We start from the raw sequence: 23626 nt of genomic DNA on the forward strand, positions 1-23626 counted from the left end.
ATACCTGAGGCCAATCTATTTCAAAGAGGCTCACTGTTCTGACAAATATGCGTGACATGCCAGAACCCATTCATTGTTGTGGTGCAGATGAAACAAAGCTGGAAATGTCAACCTAGCTTTTCTTAGGCCAATTTAGCAAACCCAGTGCCCTACAATTCTCAAGCCAAATTCTGATTCAGGCCACATTAGGAAGTTTTTACCTGATGTGCCTGAGAGGAAGGTCAGAGGGAGCCTAGAGCATTCGCATCTCCCCCAACCCCTGCTCCCACTGGATCTGAGTGGATTATATACCTGGGTTTCTGTCTGGTCTCTTGATTAGCCCTGATTAAGTCACTCAGTAGAACCAAGCCAGTGTTCTCAACCTCACAGGCTTGCTTGATTGGGCCCTGATTCTTTCTCAAGGGTTAGGCTCTACCTTCTATACTCCTAGGCACAAGATAAGGTCCTCCCACACTGGGAAGACCACCTGCTGGATTCCAGGCCCTGCCACTACCTAGAGATCCCGGCTGTTCTACCATAGAGCAATCTTTCCTGGACAACAAACCCAAGTGTGCTCCTTTTCTTGGGAGATGATAATTTAGAGTGCTGGCCACTTCACCTGGGGGCAGCCCAAAAGACAGCTTTGTGTGCCCAAAAGACAACTTGGCTATCCGAGTTTCAGAAACCAACAAGTTCTTTTCTTTTCCTTCTCTATTCCCAGGAATCCACTGCTAAGATTTCAACAAGTCTTATGGCTGAGTCCATCAGAGTCATGACATGAAGATACCCAGCACAGCACTGCAATGCGCGATAAATGCTAGTTCTTCTCTTTCCTCCGTATCAAGATCAATTTAAGTTTGCTCTACTTACCTGGTGTACGCAGTCTAAGAACTGCAGGAAGACTGGAGTAAAACCACTACCCTGACAGTTGAGGGTCAAGCTGCTCCGCTGACTAAATTTATGACCAAAAGAAAGCCATTCTTTTTCAACCAACATCCGGAAGCCTTCAAGTGTCCTATAAAAGGGATCACTGAGTAACTGAACCAGGGATGTCACCTAGGGCACAAGCAGGATGGATATTTCATTACTTTCAGTCCCGAAAAAATTTTGTTACTAAGACAGATAAAGTCTGAACAGCAGATTTGTTCACTAATCGCCTCAGGAGAGCCAATCAAATTAATTCTGCTAACTTTCCAGTAAAAATGAAAACTCAAATTCATTTTGGCTACATCTTTTCTTTCAGAGCATTATGATTTTAATCTTTATCTGAACAGTTTGCTGACTGTAGCCCTCTCTTACAGGTCAATTAATAAGGCTAGAGGATCAGTTCAAACCTATTATCTACTTTCTGGCAGGTATAGATTAACGTCTTGCCTAGTTTATCTTTATACTTTTTTTTTTCCACTCTAGAGTGGGTTAAGGAGGAGCTTATTGAAAGCCAGGGAAAGGACTGACAAAACTCAGGAAGGATGTCCCATGTCCTATCCTCTGATCAAGGGCTCCATTTGTGTGCTTACACGGTGTGTCTGTCATGTAGGCGCCTGCGGTCCTGGGCCACAGCTCCAGGCTGTGTAGCACCTAGAAGCTCAGGGCACAGAGCTTTCTGATGGACACTAAGTGGTTTTTAACACAGGACTTTCTCTATCTATAAACACATTAGTCATTATACAAAAGATTCATCTGCAGAATTTAAAAACAACTGAATTTAAATATAAATCTAAAACTAAGTATATAAAACTATGTTTTAATAGTTTACTTGTGCAGTGATGTCCCAGCCTTCCTCCAAACAGACCAAAACTGAGGAACCATTCTCAAGTACTTCTGATACAACCACAGCCAGCTGCATTATCCTGTGAAGCTAAGAGATAAGAAAGGAGGCCACAATTAGACCAGTCATTTTCTGAGCACCACAAACAGACCCAATATCAACCTTAGATAACGAAACAAGTTAGAATAAAGTACATGGACAAAAGAACCATGAAAGTTTTAAATGCTTAAAGTTCTTTGTCAAAATCAAGATGAAACAAAGACTTTAAAAGTAGACATGATTTAAAACAATGTGTTCAAATGATAGACAATGAAATAAACTGACCATACATGACCCCCCCAGGAGAAGAGCTAGAGAATTCCATACAATGGAAAAGAGTCCAAGTGACTCTACCAACAGTTATTGGACTTAAAATGTGTTTTCCTATGATGTAGTCAGTTCTAGTTCAGATACTCTTATTTTCCTGTAATTAGATAGGAGGACAGTTGCACAAGTCTGTGAATATACTACAAACACAGAACTGTATACCTTAAAGGGCTAAATTTATGACAAATGAATTTTATTTATTTATTTAAGATTTTATTTTTTTATTTGACAGAAGGAGACACAGCGAGAGAGGGAACACAAGTAGGGGGAATGGGAGAGAGAGAAGCAGGCTTCCTGCTGAGCGGAGAGCCCAATGGGGGGCTTGATCCCAGGACCCTGGAATCATGACCTGAGCTGAAGGCAGCCACTTCATGATTGAGCCACCCAGGATCCCTGAGTTTTATTTTTTTAAAAGGATACTCTTCGGGCGCCTGAGTGGCCCAGTTATTAAGAGTCTGGCTTCCACTCAGGTTGTGATTCTGGGGTCCTGGGATTGAGCCCTGCATCAGGCTCTGCAGGAAGCCTGCTTCTCCCTCTCTCACTCCCCCTGCTTGTGTTCCTTCTCTCGCTGTGTCTCTCTCTGTCTAAAAAAATAAATAAAACCTTTAATAAAATTTTAAAAAATATAAAAGACACTTATTTGTACTGTGTAGTCAATGGGAAGAAAACTTGTATTTGTGCTTAGCTTTTTAAGGCGTCGACAGATTCAAGTCCCTAATGTACAACTAGGTTGTGAGCAGAGCATACAGATTCAAAACCGATTGTGTATTATAGTTTAAGACTATATTTTAAGTATCATTTGATATAATTTGTAGAAAAAATCCAATTGTCAACTATATAAAACAAAATACCTCAACCCACATCCCATATTTTAAACAGAGCTGGGCTACTTTAAACCCAGAAACAAGGCACATGTGCTCTCCAGCATTGGGAAGCTCCTCACTCACTGTTCCTATAACATAGCTATTCTCTTGGGCTTACCATTTGCCCTGAGTTAACTTTGTAAATGCCAATATCCTGAGCAGGGCGATATTTTCTGCTATTTTTTTGTCACCAACTTCTGGTATGGATTCACTTTGGAGTAAGAAGCAAAACAGAGGGGTGCCTGGGTGGCTCAGTGGGTTAAAACCTCTGCCTTCAGCTCCAGTCATGATCCCAGGGTCCTGGGATTGATCCCGTATTGGGCTCTCTGCTCAGCAGGGAGCCCGCTTCCTCCTCTCTCTCTGCCTGCCTCTCTGCCTGCTTGTGATCTCTCTCTGTCAAATAAATAAATAAAAATCTTAAAAAAAGAAGAAGAAGAAGAAGAAGAAGAAGCAGAACAGAGAATGTACCAGAAAGAGACAGGTTGGGTGGTGGGAACAGTTTGGGGCCAGGGCTCATAGCTGAGGGACAGAATGGAGTTTTGATCAGCTCTTCCATGGGCATTCAAAGGTATCTTGAACTATCATAATAGGCATTAACACATCCTGATCTAGATTTATAGCTAACTGTTTATGTGGCTGGATTGTTTTTTTCCTCAATAGTTATAGTATCTCGAGAACAGTCACTGCCCTGGGTACTCTCATTATTTGCTGACTTATGGAAAACAACTCTTTTTCCTCCTTAAGAGAGGTAGGAAGCTTGAGGGCGATAGGAACAGGGGATTAGAGGGACTGAACTCCTACAGGGGGCAAAGGAATAATGGGCATAGCATTAGTGGTCTAAAGACAAGGCTGAAGGGTATACCGCAGAGATGCTCTTAGCCAAATGTCTGCATCAGTGTCTAAAACATGCATGTCATAAATACCTCTCTTCTGTGGTTTGGAAGAAAGGAGAGTTATGTTGCTGGCATACCTATTTCTCCTTAATTTCTCAATAAGAGTTTAATTAAAAACATCCCAAGCTTGACTGAGCTGAAGAAAGGATATGCAGTTTTTCCTAAACCCTAGGGAGGCTTTAGGGCTTCCAATATGACCTTGGTGGCTGCTCTGAGGGAGAAATCTAAAATCTAGACACATGGAAATGGCAGACACACACGGGACATGAGAAAGTAAAAGGGAAAGGTTCTTGGAGTCATCTAGAAATCACATTCTGTCCTGGATCCTTACTCTGCTGACAACAGAGAAGAATTCCTATAAATATTTGTTGATTAAATTTATTACATACAAAAAATTTCCATCTAACAATAAAGACCTCCTCTTTAGCATCCTATGAAGACCAAGTTTTCAATGATAGAGAGAAGAGAGTCCTGGGATGAAGAATTCTAGACCCGTCTTCTAGATCACATGGTTTCCTGGAACTGAAAAGCCTTTATGGAGGGCATACAGTAAGGGGAGAGTGTCAGGTAGTAGGGGAACACAATATCTTTTCCCCTCAAATTCAATTCTGTATATACAACTGGACTTCTCTTTCCTTGAGTTATAAGACAAGCTGTTCCAGACATTACCTGTGGGAACCACTCAGAGTCTCCCAGGGCTTTCAGGAAGGTCACTTCTGAGTCGGTAGGGATGGTGCTTGGGACACAAGCTCTCATCAATTTTTTAAAACTGGCTTTAACTTGTCGGATGTCATGAAATTCAACAGGAACAAACTCACAATTTAAAGCAAATTCTAACTTGAAGTTCTGTGGGTAAAGGTGCAGAGAATTAGGCAGATGAAGTGCTATACGTAAAAGAGCAGTTTTTAACGGGGCAATACTTAATTATGTATAGTCAGTTGAGGCCAAGTAGCTACAGAGGTTGCAGAGGTGAAGAAAGTCAATCTTGTGTGGCTAATGTGTCAGTATTACTGGAAAGAACCATTCGGTAAGGTCTTGTGGTTTGACTTGGCTTGCTGTCATTCTGAGAATTTGGAGAGACTACTGGTAGGCTGGAACCTGATGGAATTTATAACACCATATATAAGCCAATTATAAGGCCATGAACCTGAAAGTCTAAAGAGGAACCAATACACGTGGACAGCATGATTAATCCAAAACTGTAAACTAAATCTCCCCAAGATATATACTGTAATAAAAAGGTAATATGCTGTTGAGTTCCAGAATTCTACAAATTAAAGTTTGTAGACATACACATATTTGTTTCTTATTACGCAAGTAAAACAAAGTCATTGTAAAATGAAAAAGAAAGTAGAGATAAACATTGAGAAGGAAATAAAAATCACTACCTCACTGCCATAAGACTACTGACATTGTAGTTACTCTTTTAAAGTTAATAATACAAAATTCTACATAGAGTAAAATCTGAAAGATTTTGTAATTTCTAGCTTGGGACAATATTTTTTCCACTCAATATGACACATGTATCAATCTATTTATTTGAATATTTTTATTATTTACAACTTTAATCCATATGAAATTTATTCCACATGAGGTTGTATCTACTATTTAAAAATGCTAAACTGATGGCCCTTTGATCTACTTTGTTTTGATAATCTAGTTCTGCTTCTGAAGATATAAAAGTTCTCAACTTTTTAATGCCTAAGAATGAATTAGTTTTCTCACATTCTCTGTGCTTTCTTCATATTCTGCCAAAATTACTCTATTGGATAATTTGCTTTTATGAGTAAAACTGCTTTCTGGAGATTGGGTGTATAACAGAGCGAATGTACATACCATTACTGAACTGTGCACATTAATATGGTAAATTTACGTTATTTGTATTTTATCACATTAAAAAAACTGTTGTCAAGGACTTATGCATAGGGTCTGTTTAATGTTTTATACTGGTTATTTTAGAGTATTTTAAAAAAGGTATATTAAAGTTTTAAACTAAAAAGCAAAAACTTCTAATTCTTTTTTTTAAAATAGCATTTCTAATATGTATTAAGGAAAAGAAGTTTCAAGAAAAAAAGTTCCTTTGTCTTAATAATTCCTCTTTTAAAAAGGAAGCTACCCTAAAGAAATAATCTAAAATGTAGAAATAAAACCCAACTGAATCGTATCTGAATAAAAAAATAAAAAACTATATGCTTGTAAATGTGACTGCAATTTCACATATAGAAGATAAATGTAAAAATCCAACAATATGGGACGCCTGGGTGGCTCAGTTGGTTGGACGACTGCCTTCGGCTCAGGTCATGATCGCGGAATCACAGGATCGAGTCCCGCATCAGGCTCCCAGCTCCGTGGGGAGTCTGCTTCTCCCTCTGACCTTCTCCTCGCTCATGTTCTCTCTCACTGTCTCTCTCTCAAATACATAAATAAAATCTTTAAAAAAAAAAAAATCCAACAATATGGGGTACTGTGTAGTGATTAAACTAATTATGAAGACTATTATACAACATGGAAACATGTTCTTGAGATAAGAACTTAGAAATATACATGAGTTCTTATCTGTTAGTCTTTTTAAAAATTTATAATAGATAAAAGATAGTTTACTTTTCAGGAAAACCAGGTTCCTTTCTATTACTCAACTGTACATGAACTAGGTATGCTTATCTTATGGACCAGGAATTATCAATCACAGTGTTGACATAAACTACATTATGAGGAATTTGTTTCTAAGTATAAGGTATTAGAGTATGTAAACTGAAAAAGGTAAATAAGGGCAATTCAGGATTAATTAGAAAAGGTCTTTCTCTACTTACTTTCCCATATGTCTCCTTTGTGGAGAGAGGAAAGTGTCGGGCTGCAGCTAGACAGAATGTGGCACACATCAGACAGTGTATCTGTACACTGTACAGATGTACACTGTACAGACTCACTGTACACTGAGTAAATAAAAAAGGAAAGCTTGAATGCAATATATAGAAATCCTAATAACTACTGTGCTAAGATGGTAAAATTATGTTTTTAAAATATAATACTTTATGGATAAAAGGAAGAAAAAGCAAGAAGGAAGAAGAGAGATGGGGGAAAGGGAGGGAGGGAGGAAGGAAGAAAAAGGAGGAAGAGTCGCAAGGAGTCAGTCCTTCTTACGAGCACGAGCACACAGCGCATCTGAGGACTGAGTGCAAAGGCAAGGGCAGAGGAGAGAATTTAGGAGAGAAGGCTTGGAGAGTGATTTAGGTCATGAATAAGTGGTGTGCTGAAGTGTGGAAAGTCTGTGCTCTGGGAAAGACACTGGTGCCAAAGAGGCTGGCCAGGCAATCCTGGGTTACTGCTGAAAAGTGTTCCAACTATTTTCTGGTTATAAAGTTTCCTGCTGTATCAGAAGACACGTGTGTACACTTAAAAATTGAGCATTACCCAGCAGTTTCATGCCCTCTCCCCTAAAGGTTGTGACTAAGTGATTGCAGCAGGCCTGGCAGAGGGAGAAGAGCAAGCAAAGCTAGCTTGCCGGAGAAGAGATGACTCAGTCCCTGGCATCTTGAGAAGCAAGCGTGTGGGATCCTGCTCAGAGCCCCGGCCCCACAGTTCAACTGAAGGTCTGTCTAGATTGCCCAGTGCTGACTGAAGCACCAGGCTAAAAACCATGAGGGGATTTCTGAATTAACAAATACTCTTATTTCCCACAAACCTATCAGTGGTAGTGAAATTTCTTTTGTAATGTAGGCATTGCTAAAACAAACCCGAGGAATAGCTACTTTTGGAGGTAGAGCCTATCTTTACAATTGATAGGACCGGAGCATAGTCCTCAGCTCTTCAGCATAATCATTTAAAAGTAAGAAAAAAGTTGATTAGCATCTAATATTTTGCAATTTCTGACTTGCTTTAGGACATGTATCTCTGTATATATAGCCTTGCAGAGCTTTTTAAAAAAATTTTAGCTTACAAAACAGTCTTGGCCCTCCCTTGTCTCCATATGCAGTGCCATAGCCTTCTTTTCACTCTCCTACCTTCCTGTGGCTTTTTTATTTTTTTAATCATTACGGATCTATTTTGCCTGGGGCACAGATTCCTACGGAAGCTGAACTAAGACAAAGGAAAAACACAACCTGAAAGAGCCTCATTTATTTTTTGTATGTATACTTCCTAATATTCCTGATGTTTGAATTTTAAGCAATTGTAAGTAAGTATATTTAGACATATATACATACATATGAGCCAAAATTTGTTTGAGTCTGATTATTAACTCCAGGTTAAGAATCTATGCTGTAAAACAAAATTTCTAGAAAAACATGTTTGAGATAAGTTTTATAACTGCCTTCATCTACCTATAAAGCTTCCAAGTGAAAAAAAGAAATCTTACCCTTAGTTGCGACTTTTCACCAAATATATAAAGGGCTGCTTGGCGTTTTGAGAGCTGGTTTTGCAAGTAGGTGCTGTTACTAAAGGAGGCCGAGTGGTCCCTGCCTGCCAGCCGGGCACCAACATCAATGAAAGAGGTTGGAGAGCTGATCAGGCGAGTGCTAGAGCGAAGACTTGCCCATACACCTTCACAAAAGCCAAAATAATTGAGTGAGATAATCTGATGTGGGAATGCCACTGAATAGGGAAAAAGATGCATGCTCTGTAGGTACAGTTTTAGAGGTAACAGCAAGTTAATTCATCTAAGTAATTAATCATGGATCATATTGGTCATTTGTAGTTTTATGTTTGCAACACATAAGCATTATTCAATACAGCATTTTCAAATCACACAATCTTAGGGTTGAAGGGACCTAAGAAATCACCAAGTCAATCCTACTTTTGCATTTTGATATAAAGTCAGTATTTATAAATGAATGCTGAGATCATAAATAGAATGCATGACACAGGGAAACAACAAATGTGGGGAGAAGGCAACAATGAGATAACACAGAATGACTCAGTTTCTCAGGGTTTCATGAAAGATGTAAGGAACACTCCTCTGCTTTAGCCAATCAGCACAACAAGAAATGTACATTAAGTAATAAATTAGAACTTTACTACACCTACTAAAATCTGAGGCTGGGTTTAGAATTAATATTTGTGTGTCATGCCAAAATGACATAATTTTAAACCAGCAAATATTATATTATTATCTTTTTGTCCCAGTATCTATGAAAAATGGTAAGAAGTTATAAATTTAGTAATTTGCATTTCACTGATACTTAGGAGGCTTTATTTAAAATTTCAGTCAAAAGCAGATGTCTTCTAATGGAAAGCCCAAAGCTAAGCTGCTAGAAGAATCTTGTGTTATAATCTGAGCTTACTTACGTTAATTAGAAAAATCAAGAATTTCTACATGCAAGTGAAAAGTAAATATTCCATATCCAAATACAGAGGCAAACACTAAGCCTCAAAATTTGACTAACACTGTAGTACCTTCCAAAATACCAATCCTTAGAAATGTCCATATGGTATTCACGCTGGTGATGGGGTCATTGGGGTATAGGACACTGCCACTGCTTCCCTGAAGTGAGATTTCTTCTCTAGATGTAGAAAGGCTCTTTGAGAGGCTTTAATATTTGTCAATTATTAAATTAATCCATGTTTCCAGGTGACTGGAAGTCACCATAATAATGTTTGTCTCATCTGCTTCTCTCTTTATAAACATTTATAGGGTTAGGAGACCTGTTCCCAAGAAAAGGTTTTGTAGGTGATTTCTGCTTAACATGGATGAATCTTTCTATGTAACCTGAGTTCATCTTAGATATTATGGGAAGTGTTTATAAATGGAATCACAGAGCAAATTCAGAATGTGGATGAAAATAAAGGACAAAGTTTGGCAAATGTGAAAAAGTGACTTGTAACAAATATGCTTTCATATGAAGATGGTTAAAAAGAGTGACACATCAGGACAGATAATACAGTACCTTGATTATGGACTCTTCCCTTAGTTGAAGATTTGGGATTTGACTGAGTAAAACATTTATCTCTGTACCCATGCACTGGTAAGTGAGATTAAAGACAGAAGGAGGAATGAAATGTAGATAGCAGCAAACAGAGCAAATTGAGTAAGAGAAGAATTGGTTATTTAATTTTTGAAATTAAGTTAACATAGGGGGAAAATGTAAATATAATAAAAGTAAAAAATATGATTAACAAAAAGCTGCACAGTCACACAAAAAGGATGAACTGAGCGCCTGTTAAATGAAATGTCAGCACCTGATTATAAATATTATAAGCACAATGAAATGGACAGCACAGCAGAGTGCCACAAACAAATTATACCAAATGGAATAAGCTTTTGAAGATTGTCATTTGGTGAGAAACAAATTTATATAATAAAATTAAGTAATTGGGGGTGGGGCATAAACATTAGGAATGCATTGGCCCTAGTATTTAAGGAGGCTAATTGGCAAATGCTACGTGTTATATAACACGTTCATTCTTCGAGCAAGGTCATCACATCAGGAATGAAGCTCTAGTCACCATTTGGAATAACTAAGGGCATATTTTTGCAGTAGAGCATCAAGCATTGCCACACTAGCTTCTTTTTTTCCTTTTCCTTTTGAAATTATGTTTATTTTTAATAGACGGTATGAGCAGCAAAAATTCACGATCCTGTGACAATCCCCAATGCCACTAAAAATACAGCTTGGGATGACTGAAATAATGACTTCTCCTAAAATCCCTACTTGCACCAAAATGATAGGCAGTATTAGAGATAATACTTTTGTAATTTGAGTAATATTGTTTTTTCCCTGACAGAAAAAAAGTGCTCCGTGACTGTGGCAAAATTCAGCTGGTAGTAACAGTTCTGTTATTTCCCAAGCAAAGGAACTGCTCAAATAAATTAAGGAATCTGATTCTGTATTTATTCGGGATTGAAAATGTTAACAACAGTAGTAAGCTATATATTGCAAAACTGCACATGATGTAATTTGATAAAAGGAAAACCATTAGTGGTGATTTTTCATTTCTGCCTCACTCCTTTCGGAGCAGAAAATGAAGGGCATTAATGGCTTTAGTGGCCAAAGGAATTCAGAAAGCTAAGGGCTGTGGAGGCACTGGCTGACTGCACACAAGGAATTCTATAGCAAGACAGAACAAAGACCATGGGACAACATGGTAAAGGCACAAGGCCTCCTGTGTGCTGGCCAGCTCCTGTCCTTTCTGCTAAGATTTTGAGCTTTCCTAAAGGAATATGGGACCCTAAGTGTTAGGGGGAAGTTTGACTGGTTGGTTCCTGATTCTGAGGTATTGTTTCCTGAACATCTACCACTTTCGTATGTTAGTCCCTTTGCCTGGAACTAATTCTCACACTTCTCTACCTGACAAACTCCTTACCCCTCAAAATCCAGGAACAATGTGAACTCCTCTGAAAAGCATTCCTCACTGTCCCCACAGTTGTAGAGAGCTCTGTCTGAACTGTGATCACACTGCACTATGATTATTTTGCACACTACATGCTACTAGATTTTATGCTCCAAAGGGTAGGGATCTAATGTACTTATTCTTACATCCATGCTGAGAACCTAACATATCGGCACTAAAAACAGTTGTTGATTATTTTCTTTTTGAAAATTGATACATTTGGAGTTGCTGTGGTCCTTCTACTGTAGCTTCAACTCTGATTACTTACCCCCAGATAATGAAAAAAGGGGTATTACTAATAAAAAAAAATTAAGAACTTCCCCAAATAGAGGCTCATTAATGAAAAACTGCCAAGTGTTTATCACATAGCAGAAAATCAACAAGGAGCAAATGGCCTGTACTGATATGGGGTCAGCAGAGGGCTTTGAGAACTATAATCCCATGTGGCAGCCATGTTAACCAAAGGCATCACACCCTGCCTTAGTGGTCTTTGTAGTCACTTTATTAGGTCAAGTGAGTATTTTTAAAGAAGTGAAATAGATTAGAATTTGAAAATACTATGTATGCTGCATGTGGTACAGATGAAAATTATTTTGTGAAACTTCTGTTTTAGTATATATACATTTTGCATTGTGCTTAGTGTTACCTGATACTTCTATATTGTAATATAATATTAAATATATTTTTAAGTATGAATCACGATCAAAAAAGTTTGTAAGTTGTTGGCCTAGACCTAGAGCAGATGCCTTCTATCTTCTTGTGTGAGGCCCGTAAGGAGCAACCTGGTTTAAGGTAATTTAAATGCAAATGTAGACTTTCCTCCCATTTCAGTGGAGTATTAGGCAACTATGACTAATAACCACCAACGATCATGGAACTAACATTGACTGAGTTCCTATTATGAACCAGTTACTAAGCTAATTGCTTTACATATATTATTTCATTTGTTCCTCATAACAACTCTAAAGCTAGATACTATTTATTATCTGTGCTTTACAGATGAGGACATTGAGCATTAAGAGGTTTCCTAAATTGCTTAACAATCACACATTAAGTGGTAGCACTGTGGTCTGAACTCTCAGTATCCTGTCATGTAGGCAGCCATGTGACCTGGAATTATCCAGCAGGGTTTGGCTAAGCACATTGCTTCAGGGAAGAAGTGGTACAGCCCATCCTACCCATGGGAATGCACCCGTGTTCAATATGAGTGTCTCCTAAGTACTGGTACTATTCCCTCCACCCTGTTCAGGCCAAAGAAGACGAAAGAGATGCTTGGGTTGGATGTGGGGATGGCTCTGAATTTATCAAGGTGGCCTTACATGTGCATGAGGTACACACTGTATTTAGTGAATGCTGCACTGAAATGGACTGAAACCATTGCCAGTACCAGCTATGCACAGTGCATGACGTACACGCTGTATTTAGTGAATGCTGCACTGAAATGGACTGAACCATTGCCAGTACCAGCTATGCACAGTGCATGACGTACACGCTGTATTTAGTGAATGCTGCACTGAAATGGACTGAACCATTGCCAGTACCAGCTATGCTATTTGCTAAGTGCTCTTGGCCAAGTCCCTTCATTTCTCAGAGCCTCTTAAAATATGTATCCTAGACATTACTATAAAGATAAACTATCACATGTAGTGAAACTCAGAGGGCCGTGGAATAAGGAAGGATGAAAAATTAAAAGGCTGCCTCCATGTGACTACTTCTTAAATACACTGAACTGTTATATTTTTGTATTTAAGAGGCAGTAGCAATTTTTTAAAATTAATTAATCAATTTAAAATGGGCTCCACACTAGGCGGGGTTTGAACTGACAACCCTGAGATTGAGACCCAAGCTGAAATCGAGAACTGGACACTTAACTGACTGAGCCAACCAGATGCCCCTTTCATGACATTTTTCTAGTCAACCAAATAATTTATCTAAGTTATATGTGCTTTCTCCACAGGGCTCACAAGTGATTTTAATTTTAAACGAAAAGCAATGTGCTGTATTCACATCTTCACTGTTTCTTAACTGGTTCTTGTGTAAGAGAGGTTGCTTCCCTGCCTTAGGAACTCATCAACAGGCACACAGAATGCAAATCGCCCTGACTGAAAAAGGGTGATGGAGAAGGTGGAGGTCAATCTAACCTCTTGTTCGTCATGAGTGAGAAAGACATATGGTGAAAATAACCTAAGAAAAAAACCAGGACCCAAGACCATGACCACGAAAGGAATGCAAAGATAGCAAAAATGCAGAGAAGAGGAAAAAAGGAGAAGTTCAGAAGGAAGATTTAGAGCTAGGAGGCTCTTCCCACACAGGATAGATAAGGAACTTGTGAAGAAGTGGTGCCTAGCTATCTGGAAAAATGAAGAGACTATCACTGAACGTAGGTACAAGGAAATGAACTATTTACAGGTTGTGCAAGTGTCTATACTTCATCTTGCCCTGGCGCATCGGAGTGTGTGTCTGCCTGTCATGGTCATGTTAACAGGGAATCTTCGAAGACTCCCAAACTTGCTTGCCCCAGGCCATTCCTGCTACTCTGTGTGAGGAGGAATGATACTGTTGGAAGAGACAAAGGAAGCAGCTCTAGGGATCAAAGAAGAAGTTGAAGGTGCCAGGAAACAGCACTATCTTATTTTCCAGTTAACCACTGGTACCCTGGAAGATTTGGGAGGCTTTGGGAGAAAAGAATGAAGAGATGGAATAAAAATATAAGATTTGCGTTTTTGGATCCTAGTTTAAGATGCCAGAATGATGGGCAAAAAAACTGTCGTAAGGGAACACACTAAGTTCACAGTAATTTTCAGAAGAAAATAATTTTCAAATTATTACACAAGAACCAGTGTAGGGTGTCAGAAATAATAATTATGGCCTCACTATGCATAGAATGGGTCAGAAACAAATTAAAGAGGAGATTTTGACCCTAAGAGGTAAAGATAGCCTTTTAGGTACCTTTGAGAATAGTGAAGAATGAACTCATGACTAGACTGCAACTATAAATGGGGATCTCCTTGCATAAAAAAAGCTGAGTCTGAGGCCAACATTAAAAAAGAGAAGATAATGTAGGTAAAACTTGGGGAATATCCACAAGCCTTAGGTACTAAGATAGAAGAGATAATTTTGTACCTGAAATTTATATTGCAAGTCATCTGGCTAAGTGGAGTAACAAATAATGTGTTCTTGATGAAGTTTACAAAGGCAAAACTCAAGAGTAGAGTGTAGAATAACTGCCGACATGCCTTGCTGACAATATAAACTTTCAGATGGTAAACAGAACAATAGGGGGAACTGCAACCTTGAGCCAAATTCTGACAGGAGCTCTTGGCAACAGAAATAGCAGGCAGGAAACTTACGAGAGAGTCACTGTACTATTTTTTAGTTCAAATTCACCAAGAAATGGTAAGAATGAAGTATGTATCTTAAACTTTAAAACAGTGGTATTTTAAAAATCCAGAAGAAAGCTTTTTATGACTGTTATGGGTTAAACTATATGCTTCTGCTCCAACTTCTATGTTGAAGTCCTAACCCCGAGTATCTTAGAATGTTATCTTATTTAAAAATAGGGTTATTGCAGATATAATCAGTTAAGATGAGGTCATACTAGAGGGGAGTGGGCCCCTGATTTTATATGATTGGTGTCCTTATAAAAAGGGAAAATTTGGAGACAAACACCCAGGGAGAACATCATATAAAGATGAAGGCAGGGACGCCTGGGTGGCTCAGTTGGTTGAACAGCTGCCTTCGGCTCGGGTCGTGATCCCAGGGTCCTGGGATCGAGTCCCACATCGGGCTCCTTGCTCGGCAGGGAGCCTGCTTCTCCCTCTGCCTCTGCCTGCCTCTTTGTCTGCCTGTGCTCGCTCTCTCTAGCTCTGTCTCTGGCAAATAAATAAATAAAGTCTTTAAAAAAAAAAGGATGAAGGCAGATATCTGAGTGACACTTCTACAACCCAAGGAATGCCAAAGAAGGCTAGCAAACCACCAGAAGCTAGGGGAGAGGCATGGAACAGATTCTGCCTCATGGCCCTCAGAAGGAACCAATCCTGAAAACAGCTTGATTTGAGCTTCTAGCCTCCAGAAAACTGTCAGACAATCATTGTTTAAGATAATCAGTTTGTGGCACTTTGTTACAGTAGCCCTATTGAACTAACACAGTGACCTTCAGGCCTGAAACACTAATTCAGAAAATGACTGAAGAAGGTTGAAAGCTATTAGGAAATCCTGCATTTGTATGATGTTTTGATGAGGTAGAAAAAAAAAAAGTATATGACTGCCAGGAGATGTGCATAGTAATCTTGGTCTTCATAAGGGGAAAAAGTGATTTTTGTGAAATAGAACCTTCCTTTATGTTGATTCTGAACCAAATTATAGAATGGATTGCTAATGGATAATTTATGATTACTTAGGAAAAAGCACTAATCCCTATAATGAGTCATGGTAAACTAACCATATAATCTTTTGTGATATAGTTAACAGTTGGGAAGAGTGGAAAATATCGAATTAAAAAGATTGACAGAGATTTAGAAATATGGGTCAGGGTGGTTTAAGTAGGACTTTTAACTAGTATATATTAAAGACAATCTCTTTCTTCAGGGAGGCTTCTAAATTATTTTGATGAAGACTTCTGCCCTTAGGTCTGGGTTGTTCAATATTTTTTAAACAACAAATTACACCACAACAGAGATCAAACTGATGCATTGATAAGAGGCTAATATACAGGTAGACAAAATCAGGATCCAAAGTCTAAAATAATAGCCCATGTAAAAAAAAGATGGAATTTTGTAGGTACAGCCCATAGTATATTTAGGTTCAAAAATCAACCCTCAAGGCTAGTACCATATACTGTTAAGAACAATAGCACAGGCTTGAGAAGGGACCCACTTCTCTAATCATGTACCAGAAGTGGGCCCCTGTAGACTGCCAAAGAGAGGGCTGATCTTACTATACCTCTGTCCCGGTCTAAATGTAGAGCCCTGGTTTAATGGAGGGAGAGCTGGGTGCCAAGACTGTTTCTTTGTCTGATATACTAAAAATTGCTACATAAGAAGGGTGGCACTTACGTTGAGGTGGGAAAATTTCTCAAAGGAGAGTGAAGGCAGTGCATATTGTTACATACTAGATACTCAGTGAATATTTTTTGAATAGAAAAAAAAAAGAACAACGGCACACAGAAGGTATTTCAAGTGATATTAATGTCAGTATGGGTCAACCTAGTGATGGGGCCATCCCCATACCTAATGTAATCTGAGGCTGCAGGAGTTCAAATCAATGGAGCTCACTGGGTGGCAAAGATGGTGAAAGGAAGGCAAACATTCGAACTGGGGGTATTTGGAGTTAAAGTTCTCAGAGCGAGAAGATGATATCAGCTTTTAAATCCAAAGGGCTGTGGTATGGAGAGTAAGATTTAGAATTTTCTAACTTTAGAGGGCACAAGAGCTAGGGCCAATATGTAAAAGTTACATAGTGGCAGATTTTTAGATCAATATGAGAAAGAATTTTCTAACAATATATAGAGTTGCTTACAAATGCAAAGGACTACTTTTTAGGAAGAAATGAGTTTCCCATTACTGATGATGTTCAAGTAACTTGGATCATTCACTTGGTACGTTTTCTTTTCTTTTCTTTTTTAAATGTTTATTTATTTATTTGACACAGAGAGAGAGATCACAAGCAGGCAGAGAGAGAGAGGAGGAAGCAGGCTCCTGCTGAGCAGAGAGCCCGATGCGGGACTCGATCCCAGGACGCTGAGATCAGGACCTGAGCCGAAGGCAGAGGCTTTAACCCACTGAGCCACCCAGGTGCCCATCACTTGGTACGTTTTCAAGGGGATTCAGCACTGCATGGGAGTGAGAAGAAAAGCCCAAGATTCTGTGAATCCAGTGGGAAGTAGATTTTTACAATCAAGATACGTGCTTTGGAATTTCCTCTGAAAAGTAAAAGAATCTCACATAATCTCCAGAGACCAAAGTGGACCACCTCTGGAGCTAAAAGAGCAAATACAGGCCTTTCTCTACTTCCTTATGCCAGCAGTGAAAGCCCGGAGGAAGAAAAGAGTAACCTGAGTATCATTCTCTCTTGTTCCCTAACCTAGTATTTCAGAGAACAGAAGTAAAAATTACAGGCACGGGGAGGCACAACTCTCTGAGTCTCGTATTACTTCTCTCTAGCTGTTTCTGCTCCGTGATCAGCTTTTCTACCCTGCAAACCTGAAGCATTGTAGGTATTTGCAGAGCTGACCATTTAGACACATCCCCCTTACCTCCTGCAATTTCCAAACTCATCAATACCTAAGATTTCAGCAATTATTATGCCTCTTGTTCCAGGAGGCTAAACTTATCTGTCAGTGACACCAGTAACAAATTCGCTAATTTATTTAGAAAAGGGTAATTAAGAACAATCGGAACCATAATTAGTTGATTTCAAATATGACTATCTAGAGTAAATTTTTTAAAATTTTAAGGTCGTATCAGTGCTCAGTTATAAAATCAATCTTACTAACCTCCTCGAGCAAAGCTATTGGATGGGTTTACATCCAAATGTCCTGGCACTACCTGCTTAAGCACAGTAGACATTCTTGAAGTCCTCCTTTCAGTCCCTGAAAGTCAGCCAAAAAGAAGAACAAAGACCATGTCGTTCAGGTTAACATTACTCAAATGACAAAAAGTTATCTTCATGTGTAGCATGTCTAATTGCTGCCAAACACTGTACTTTTTAAGTACCCATCGCTTTAATAGAGATAACAAGGCACTGTTACTATTTCCTCAGAGATACACACATTTGCAAGATTATAGAGAGTTAGGTTTGGCAAGTGCAATCAGAGAATTTAATGATAAATGAAGCAAGGCATGCATGGTGTTACTTTACAAGAAAAGCCACTTTCTGCTTATGTTGAGCTAATTCAAATAGCTGATTAAGCCAAGGAGACCAACTTTTCAAGTCACATGCTCCTGTGTCTAACACATTAGGGTTACCTCTACATGAACCCTTTGGGGTTCCATCACATGATAACTGAAACAGAATATTAGTACAAGTCTTAATGGTTTCATCCAAATCTAGTGAAAACAAACTGTACTACAAATCATAAAAGGCTGCAGAAATTTCAGGAATTTCAAACTTATACATGGCAATTTACTACATACACATTTCACAATCAGGTGTTCAACTTAAACATTCAACTTTGTAATAATATGTTAAAGTCTATGTAAAACAGATTCTAGGAAAAAAGATGACTTTATGTTCCCCACTCCTATTATTCTTTTAAAAAGGAAAAAAACGGAACCCCCACATTTGGTTACTAGACATTAACAGTGGCATGCTGATTTTTAAGTAAAAGGAGCTAAAGTTATAGCCCCACAGGGCAAAGCTTTAAGGGGTCATACAGAAAGAACAGTATAAATAACTAAAGAGACTAACCCTGGGAATGAATCTGACCTCTCGTGGTTGTCAAGAAGAAAAATATTATCAGATCTTACCTGGAGACAGAGCAAGTGCTGGCCTGACAGTAAGGGTGTTATTGCCACTGAGTTTCTGATGGACAGAAACTGCATTCAGTAAGGCTTGCAGGTATTTTTCTTGTTCTATGCTACTGGAAGATTCTAAGGAGGAGGTAGGAGCTGTAAAAGAATAAGCGAATAGAACAAACTGTCTCTAAGTTAATAAAAGAGATATTTACTGATGTATCTTATTCTTTCTGTATATAATCTTCAAGTTACCACACCCAAATACAGAAACCAGACCCACTTTAAGCTGTAAACTATTAGATGGCTCTTCTCCTTTAATATTGGTTTCACCACACCTATTTCTTTGTTGCCTCATCATCCTCCCAGAAAGAGCCCAGGTCTGGAAAGCCAGCACAGGGCTGACCTTCCAAGCATAGGTGTAGCTTCTCATTATAGAAGCAACTTAGAATAAAGAGTCACGAAAGGCAACATCTGCTTGATGATGTCCCCTAAATTATGCTGTCCATGCTACTGTTTGGGAGCAGAGGATGGAGTGGGTTCCTTTGGCAACCTGGAATGGACAGAGGTGAGAATTCCCATACTGGTAGCTTTCTTCTAATTCTGCCACACAGGTCTAACATGGCACACAAACTTGTAGGGGTTCATTGAAGGAAGAGTAGAGGAAGATGGGGAGAAGGCAGCAACAGCTACTGACAGATTCCCTGGTCCTTCTAAGAGAGGGGCAGAGGATATGCAGAGGGAAATAAATGTGAGAGCAATTCTGAGCAATTCTCAGACTCAGTAATCTGAGTCTGGTTTGTGTGGAGCAAAGAATCATTGAAATTGGCCTGGGCACTTTAAAGAGGCAGCATTCTGGACTCATTAGAAGGACAAGAGATATTAGCAAATTTTTTACATCTTGAATTTAAGAAGTTAGAAAAATTATATTTTATGAACTTTTAAGATGCCATTATTATATTTTATAAACTCTAAGATGTCATCAATTATAAGATCTAATTATTTTATGTACTAAGAATGAAAAACTCTTCCATTTAAACTACGACAATTCTTTCTGATCACATATATTTTAAGATGCATCCCAATTTCAAATATATTAAAATGCAGGCATATGTGTGAGCTCAAAAATATGAAATTTTTTATTTATTTTGTTTATTTTTAAAATTATTTTTATTAATATATAATGTATTATTTGCCTCAGGGGTACAGGTCTGTGTGAAATGTTTTTATATTATATTAAAAAAATCAGAAACCAGTGGAATAAAATAATTTCAATTTTTTTCCAATGAAAAGCTCAGTGATATATTTATCAAGGCTCCTGAAATGACTCCCTCACTTTATGTAAGTAACTTCCATATGCCATGTTCTATTATATCTACTTTGTGGCTTGGGAGGATTCCCCAGTGTCAAAATAGTTCAAAGCCAATTGCCTTTAATTATACCAATGCTGAGACTCTAAGACAGGTTGGATAATAATGACAATGCTGCTGCTGCTGCTGCTGATGTATTGTGTGTGTGGTACCCTTAGTCAAGTGAATAGTCAAGGACACACTGGTCAACTTTAAGAATAAAAGGAGGAAAATGGATGAGAATAAAAAGGAGATATCAAAAGCACATAGTTTTACCTACTGAACCACAGAACTTGACTTACCTCACTTCCAAAGGGTTAAGAACACAGCCAAGCCTAAATTGGATCTGATATCTTGGTGGTCTATTGTTTAATTTTACTGAGCATCTACTATAAGCTAGAAATTATGAGAAAGGTCAGCAAAATACAGCTCTTGACTGACTTCAAGACCTCAAACACAGTGCTTAAAAATATCCTCAGAATAAAAGGACAGCAGTACTGCCTGCTTTCTTAAGCTGGTGTCCCTCTAGCTTCCAAAAATATCCTTTGTTTGAGAGCTTCTTTAAAGGCAGCATTTTGGTCAGTAGTTTGCTAACTTGTTTGTGTGTGTGCATGTGATTTATAGGAATGAGATAAAATATCTCAAATTACGTGGGACAGAGGATCCCTACTTGCTTCGAAAGCTGTTAAGTATTCTTGGATGCTTCCCAGAAAGAAAGAGAAAGATCAGCATAATCTAGTTTTCATCTGTGGATACTCTGGTTTGCTGGAATGAAAACAGCCTAGAACCACAGACTTTATTATGATACAGACAGATATATTAAGCAAAATGTCAAATTCAAGGTGTAACCCCACATTGTCAAGTAGTACATGTTTTATATTGCATTGCAGAAAGCCTGTGAGAGAAGGCTCAATATAAGGGTATGGTTGGCATTCCAAGATATTACCTCCTTTATTTTTAGGAATTCTCTGAAGTAAAATGATCATAACTGTGCTATGGAGAGAGGCTTACCTGCCTGAGGGGAGTTCTGAGATTTGAAAAGACCAACTACTCCCTTCCCATGGAATCCTCCAGATCGGAGAAGCAGGGTACTACTTCTTGAGTTCTTCCAACATACAACAGGCAGGCGATTGTGTCGATAGCAGCGGGCAACTCTTGGTAAACTACTGTCTTGTATAGCTTGAGGTACAACTAAAAGGCCAGGATAGCTTCAGGGACATGGAAAGGAGAAAGTGAATGATTTGGGTTGCAGGGGGGAAGAGGGGAGGAAGAATGGGAAAGAAATGGGGAGAGAGAGAGAGAGAATATGAGAACATGAACATCATCATATCCTGTAATTTTCTAAGGCTCAGAAATATACTGGTTGAGGGGTAAGATATTTTTTATTTTTAAATTTATTTTAATTAACTTATTCTTTGGGGGGTAAGATATTTTTTTAAACATGGAACTTAGTTTCAGCTCAGTTCTTTAGGGGTTGAGAAGAAACAGCCGAGATGGTGAAAACAATTAAATAAATCCATTAATCTGTTGTCTTTTTTGAAATAAACCCCCTTTAATAATAACTGCAGACTCATGTATAATAACCTAAACTTAGAAAAATGCTATGTAGCATTACTAAAAAGGCCTCTGTTAAACTGATGATTCTCTTTGCCTTATACACTACTTTCTGTCAACTTGAAATAAAGATTGTAAGATTACTGGATTAATACCAACTTTATGGGGATGACAAGTCAAATTGTCAACTCATTAGTCTGCGGAAATGACAACTGAGAATAGAGTACACTAATGTTAGCCTGTCTGACATGTTGAAAGAACTAAAAATCAAAACCAAATGATTTCTAGTATGAGAACAGTACGTTCAAATGTCAAAACAAGTTTAAATATTAACACTACATGTTGATAATTTAAAAAGATTAGCTCATAAAGTTATAGGATACGACGCTGGGGAAATACAAAACAGACAGGAGTACTTTGTTTTTATAGACTAGGAAACACAAGAAGATAGGCAGGTTTCAGAGTTACTTCCTTTAGATTATTTAGAAATATTATACTAAAGAGATTTCATATTAGTAACCTCCCAACCTCTAATCCCATATATTTACATGTGAGTACATTTCCTGTTCTTCCTCTTTTTTTTTTAAATGTAGGCTCCATGTCCCATGTGGAGACCAGTGTGGAGCTTGAACTCATGACCCTGAGATCAAGACTTGAGCTGAGATCAAGAGGTGGATGCTCAAACTATTGAGCTATCCAGGCGCTCCAAGATAACTTACTCTTAATCCCTATCACCTATTTCATTCATCTCTCCATCTACCTTTCTCTGGTAACAATCTGTCCATTCTTTATAGTTAAGAGTCTGGTTTTTTGGTTTGTTTCTCTCCTTTTTTTTCCTTTTTCATTTGTTTTGTTTCTTAAATTCCACATGAGTGAAATCATATAGTATTTGTCTTTCTCTGACTGACTTATTTTGCTTCGCTTCATCCACCTTACACTCCAGATCCATCTATGTTGTTGCAACTGGCAAGATTTCATTCCTTTTTATGGCTGTGTAATATTCCATCATATATATATATATATATGATGTAATATTCCATCATATATATATATACACACACACACACCACATCTTTATCCATTCATCAATTAGGTTGTTTTTATACTTTTGTTAATGTAAATAATGCTGCTATAAACACAGGGATGCATATATTCTTTTGAATTAGTATTTTCCTATTCTTTGGGTATATGTCCAATAGTGTGATTACTGGATCACAGGGTATTTTTAACTTTTTGAGGAGTTTCCATACTGTTTTCCAGAGTGGCTGCATCAGTTTGCATTCCCACCAACAGTGACCAACGGTTCCTTTCTCTCCACACTCTCACCAATATTTTTTCTTGTGTTTTTGACTTTAGCCATTCCGACAGGTATGAGGTGATATATCATTGTGTTTTTCTTTTTAATTTTATTTTTTATTTATTTTTTAAGTTAATATTTCTTTAAAAAAATATTGTATTTGTTTATTTGACAGAGAGCACAAACAAGTGGAGCAGGAAAGGGATAAGCAAGCATCCTGCCAATCAGGGAGCCAGAGGAAGGGCTCACTATTAAGACTCTGGGATCTTGACCTTAGCCTAAGGCAGAAGTTTACCTGACTTACCCACACAGGTGCCCTAAAGATATATATATATATATATATTTTAATGGCACAGTTAAACACAGAAAGCAGTACAACTGGGCAAAATTTGTGTTAAAAAAATAATCCCATCCCTTTGGACCAACCCAACTCTTCATATATAGGCATGTATATAGACTGACAAAGAAAGTTTACATTTTTGAATAAAGACGCAAAGTATGCAAAAAACATTAATACTGATGCAAAAAATGAAAAGAGAATCAAGGCAGAAGAAGGTGTTTAAGCTCTCCTGGACCCACAGCAGCCTGGACCAGGAGGATCCCAGGGCCGCCTGGAGTGGGGCAGTGTCCCCCCACGGCCCAGAAAGAGTACCACTGCCTCTGCTCCAAGCCTGGCCAGCCCCGCAGTGAAGAAGGTCCCTGAGGGGGGCTAGGCCACCGAGTCAGGCTGGGCTGCCGCTAACAGAGAGACCGCCTCGGATGCCTTCTGAACGTATCACT

The 23626-nt window shown here is 38.4% G+C and overlaps 1 protein-coding gene across 1 annotated transcript in view; it reads right to left on the reverse strand.

Annotated features, from left to right (window-relative positions):
* SBF2 (SET binding factor 2) overlaps positions 1–23626 on the reverse strand; it is a 415224-nt gene that overhangs the window by 24228 nt on the left and 367370 nt on the right. The window contains exons 18-26 of the mRNA XM_082682393.1: positions 21966–21979; positions 21007–21203; positions 18662–18802; positions 17689–17784; positions 9752–9826; positions 8224–8408; positions 4539–4715; positions 1736–1837; positions 850–1035 (exon numbers count right to left, since the gene is read on the reverse strand). Of these exons, the coding sequence (XP_082538519.1) occupies positions 850–1035; positions 1736–1837; positions 4539–4715; positions 8224–8408; positions 9752–9826; positions 17689–17784; positions 18662–18802; positions 21007–21203; positions 21966–21979 (1173 nt within the window). The remainder of the gene's footprint in view (positions 1–849; positions 1036–1735; positions 1838–4538; positions 4716–8223; positions 8409–9751; positions 9827–17688; positions 17785–18661; positions 18803–21006; positions 21204–21965; positions 21980–23626) is intronic.

This window comes from Mustela nivalis (assembly GCF_964662115.1).
Source record: "Mustela nivalis genome assembly, chromosome: 9".
Lineage (NCBI taxonomy): Eukaryota > Metazoa > Chordata > Mammalia > Carnivora > Mustelidae > Mustela > Mustela nivalis.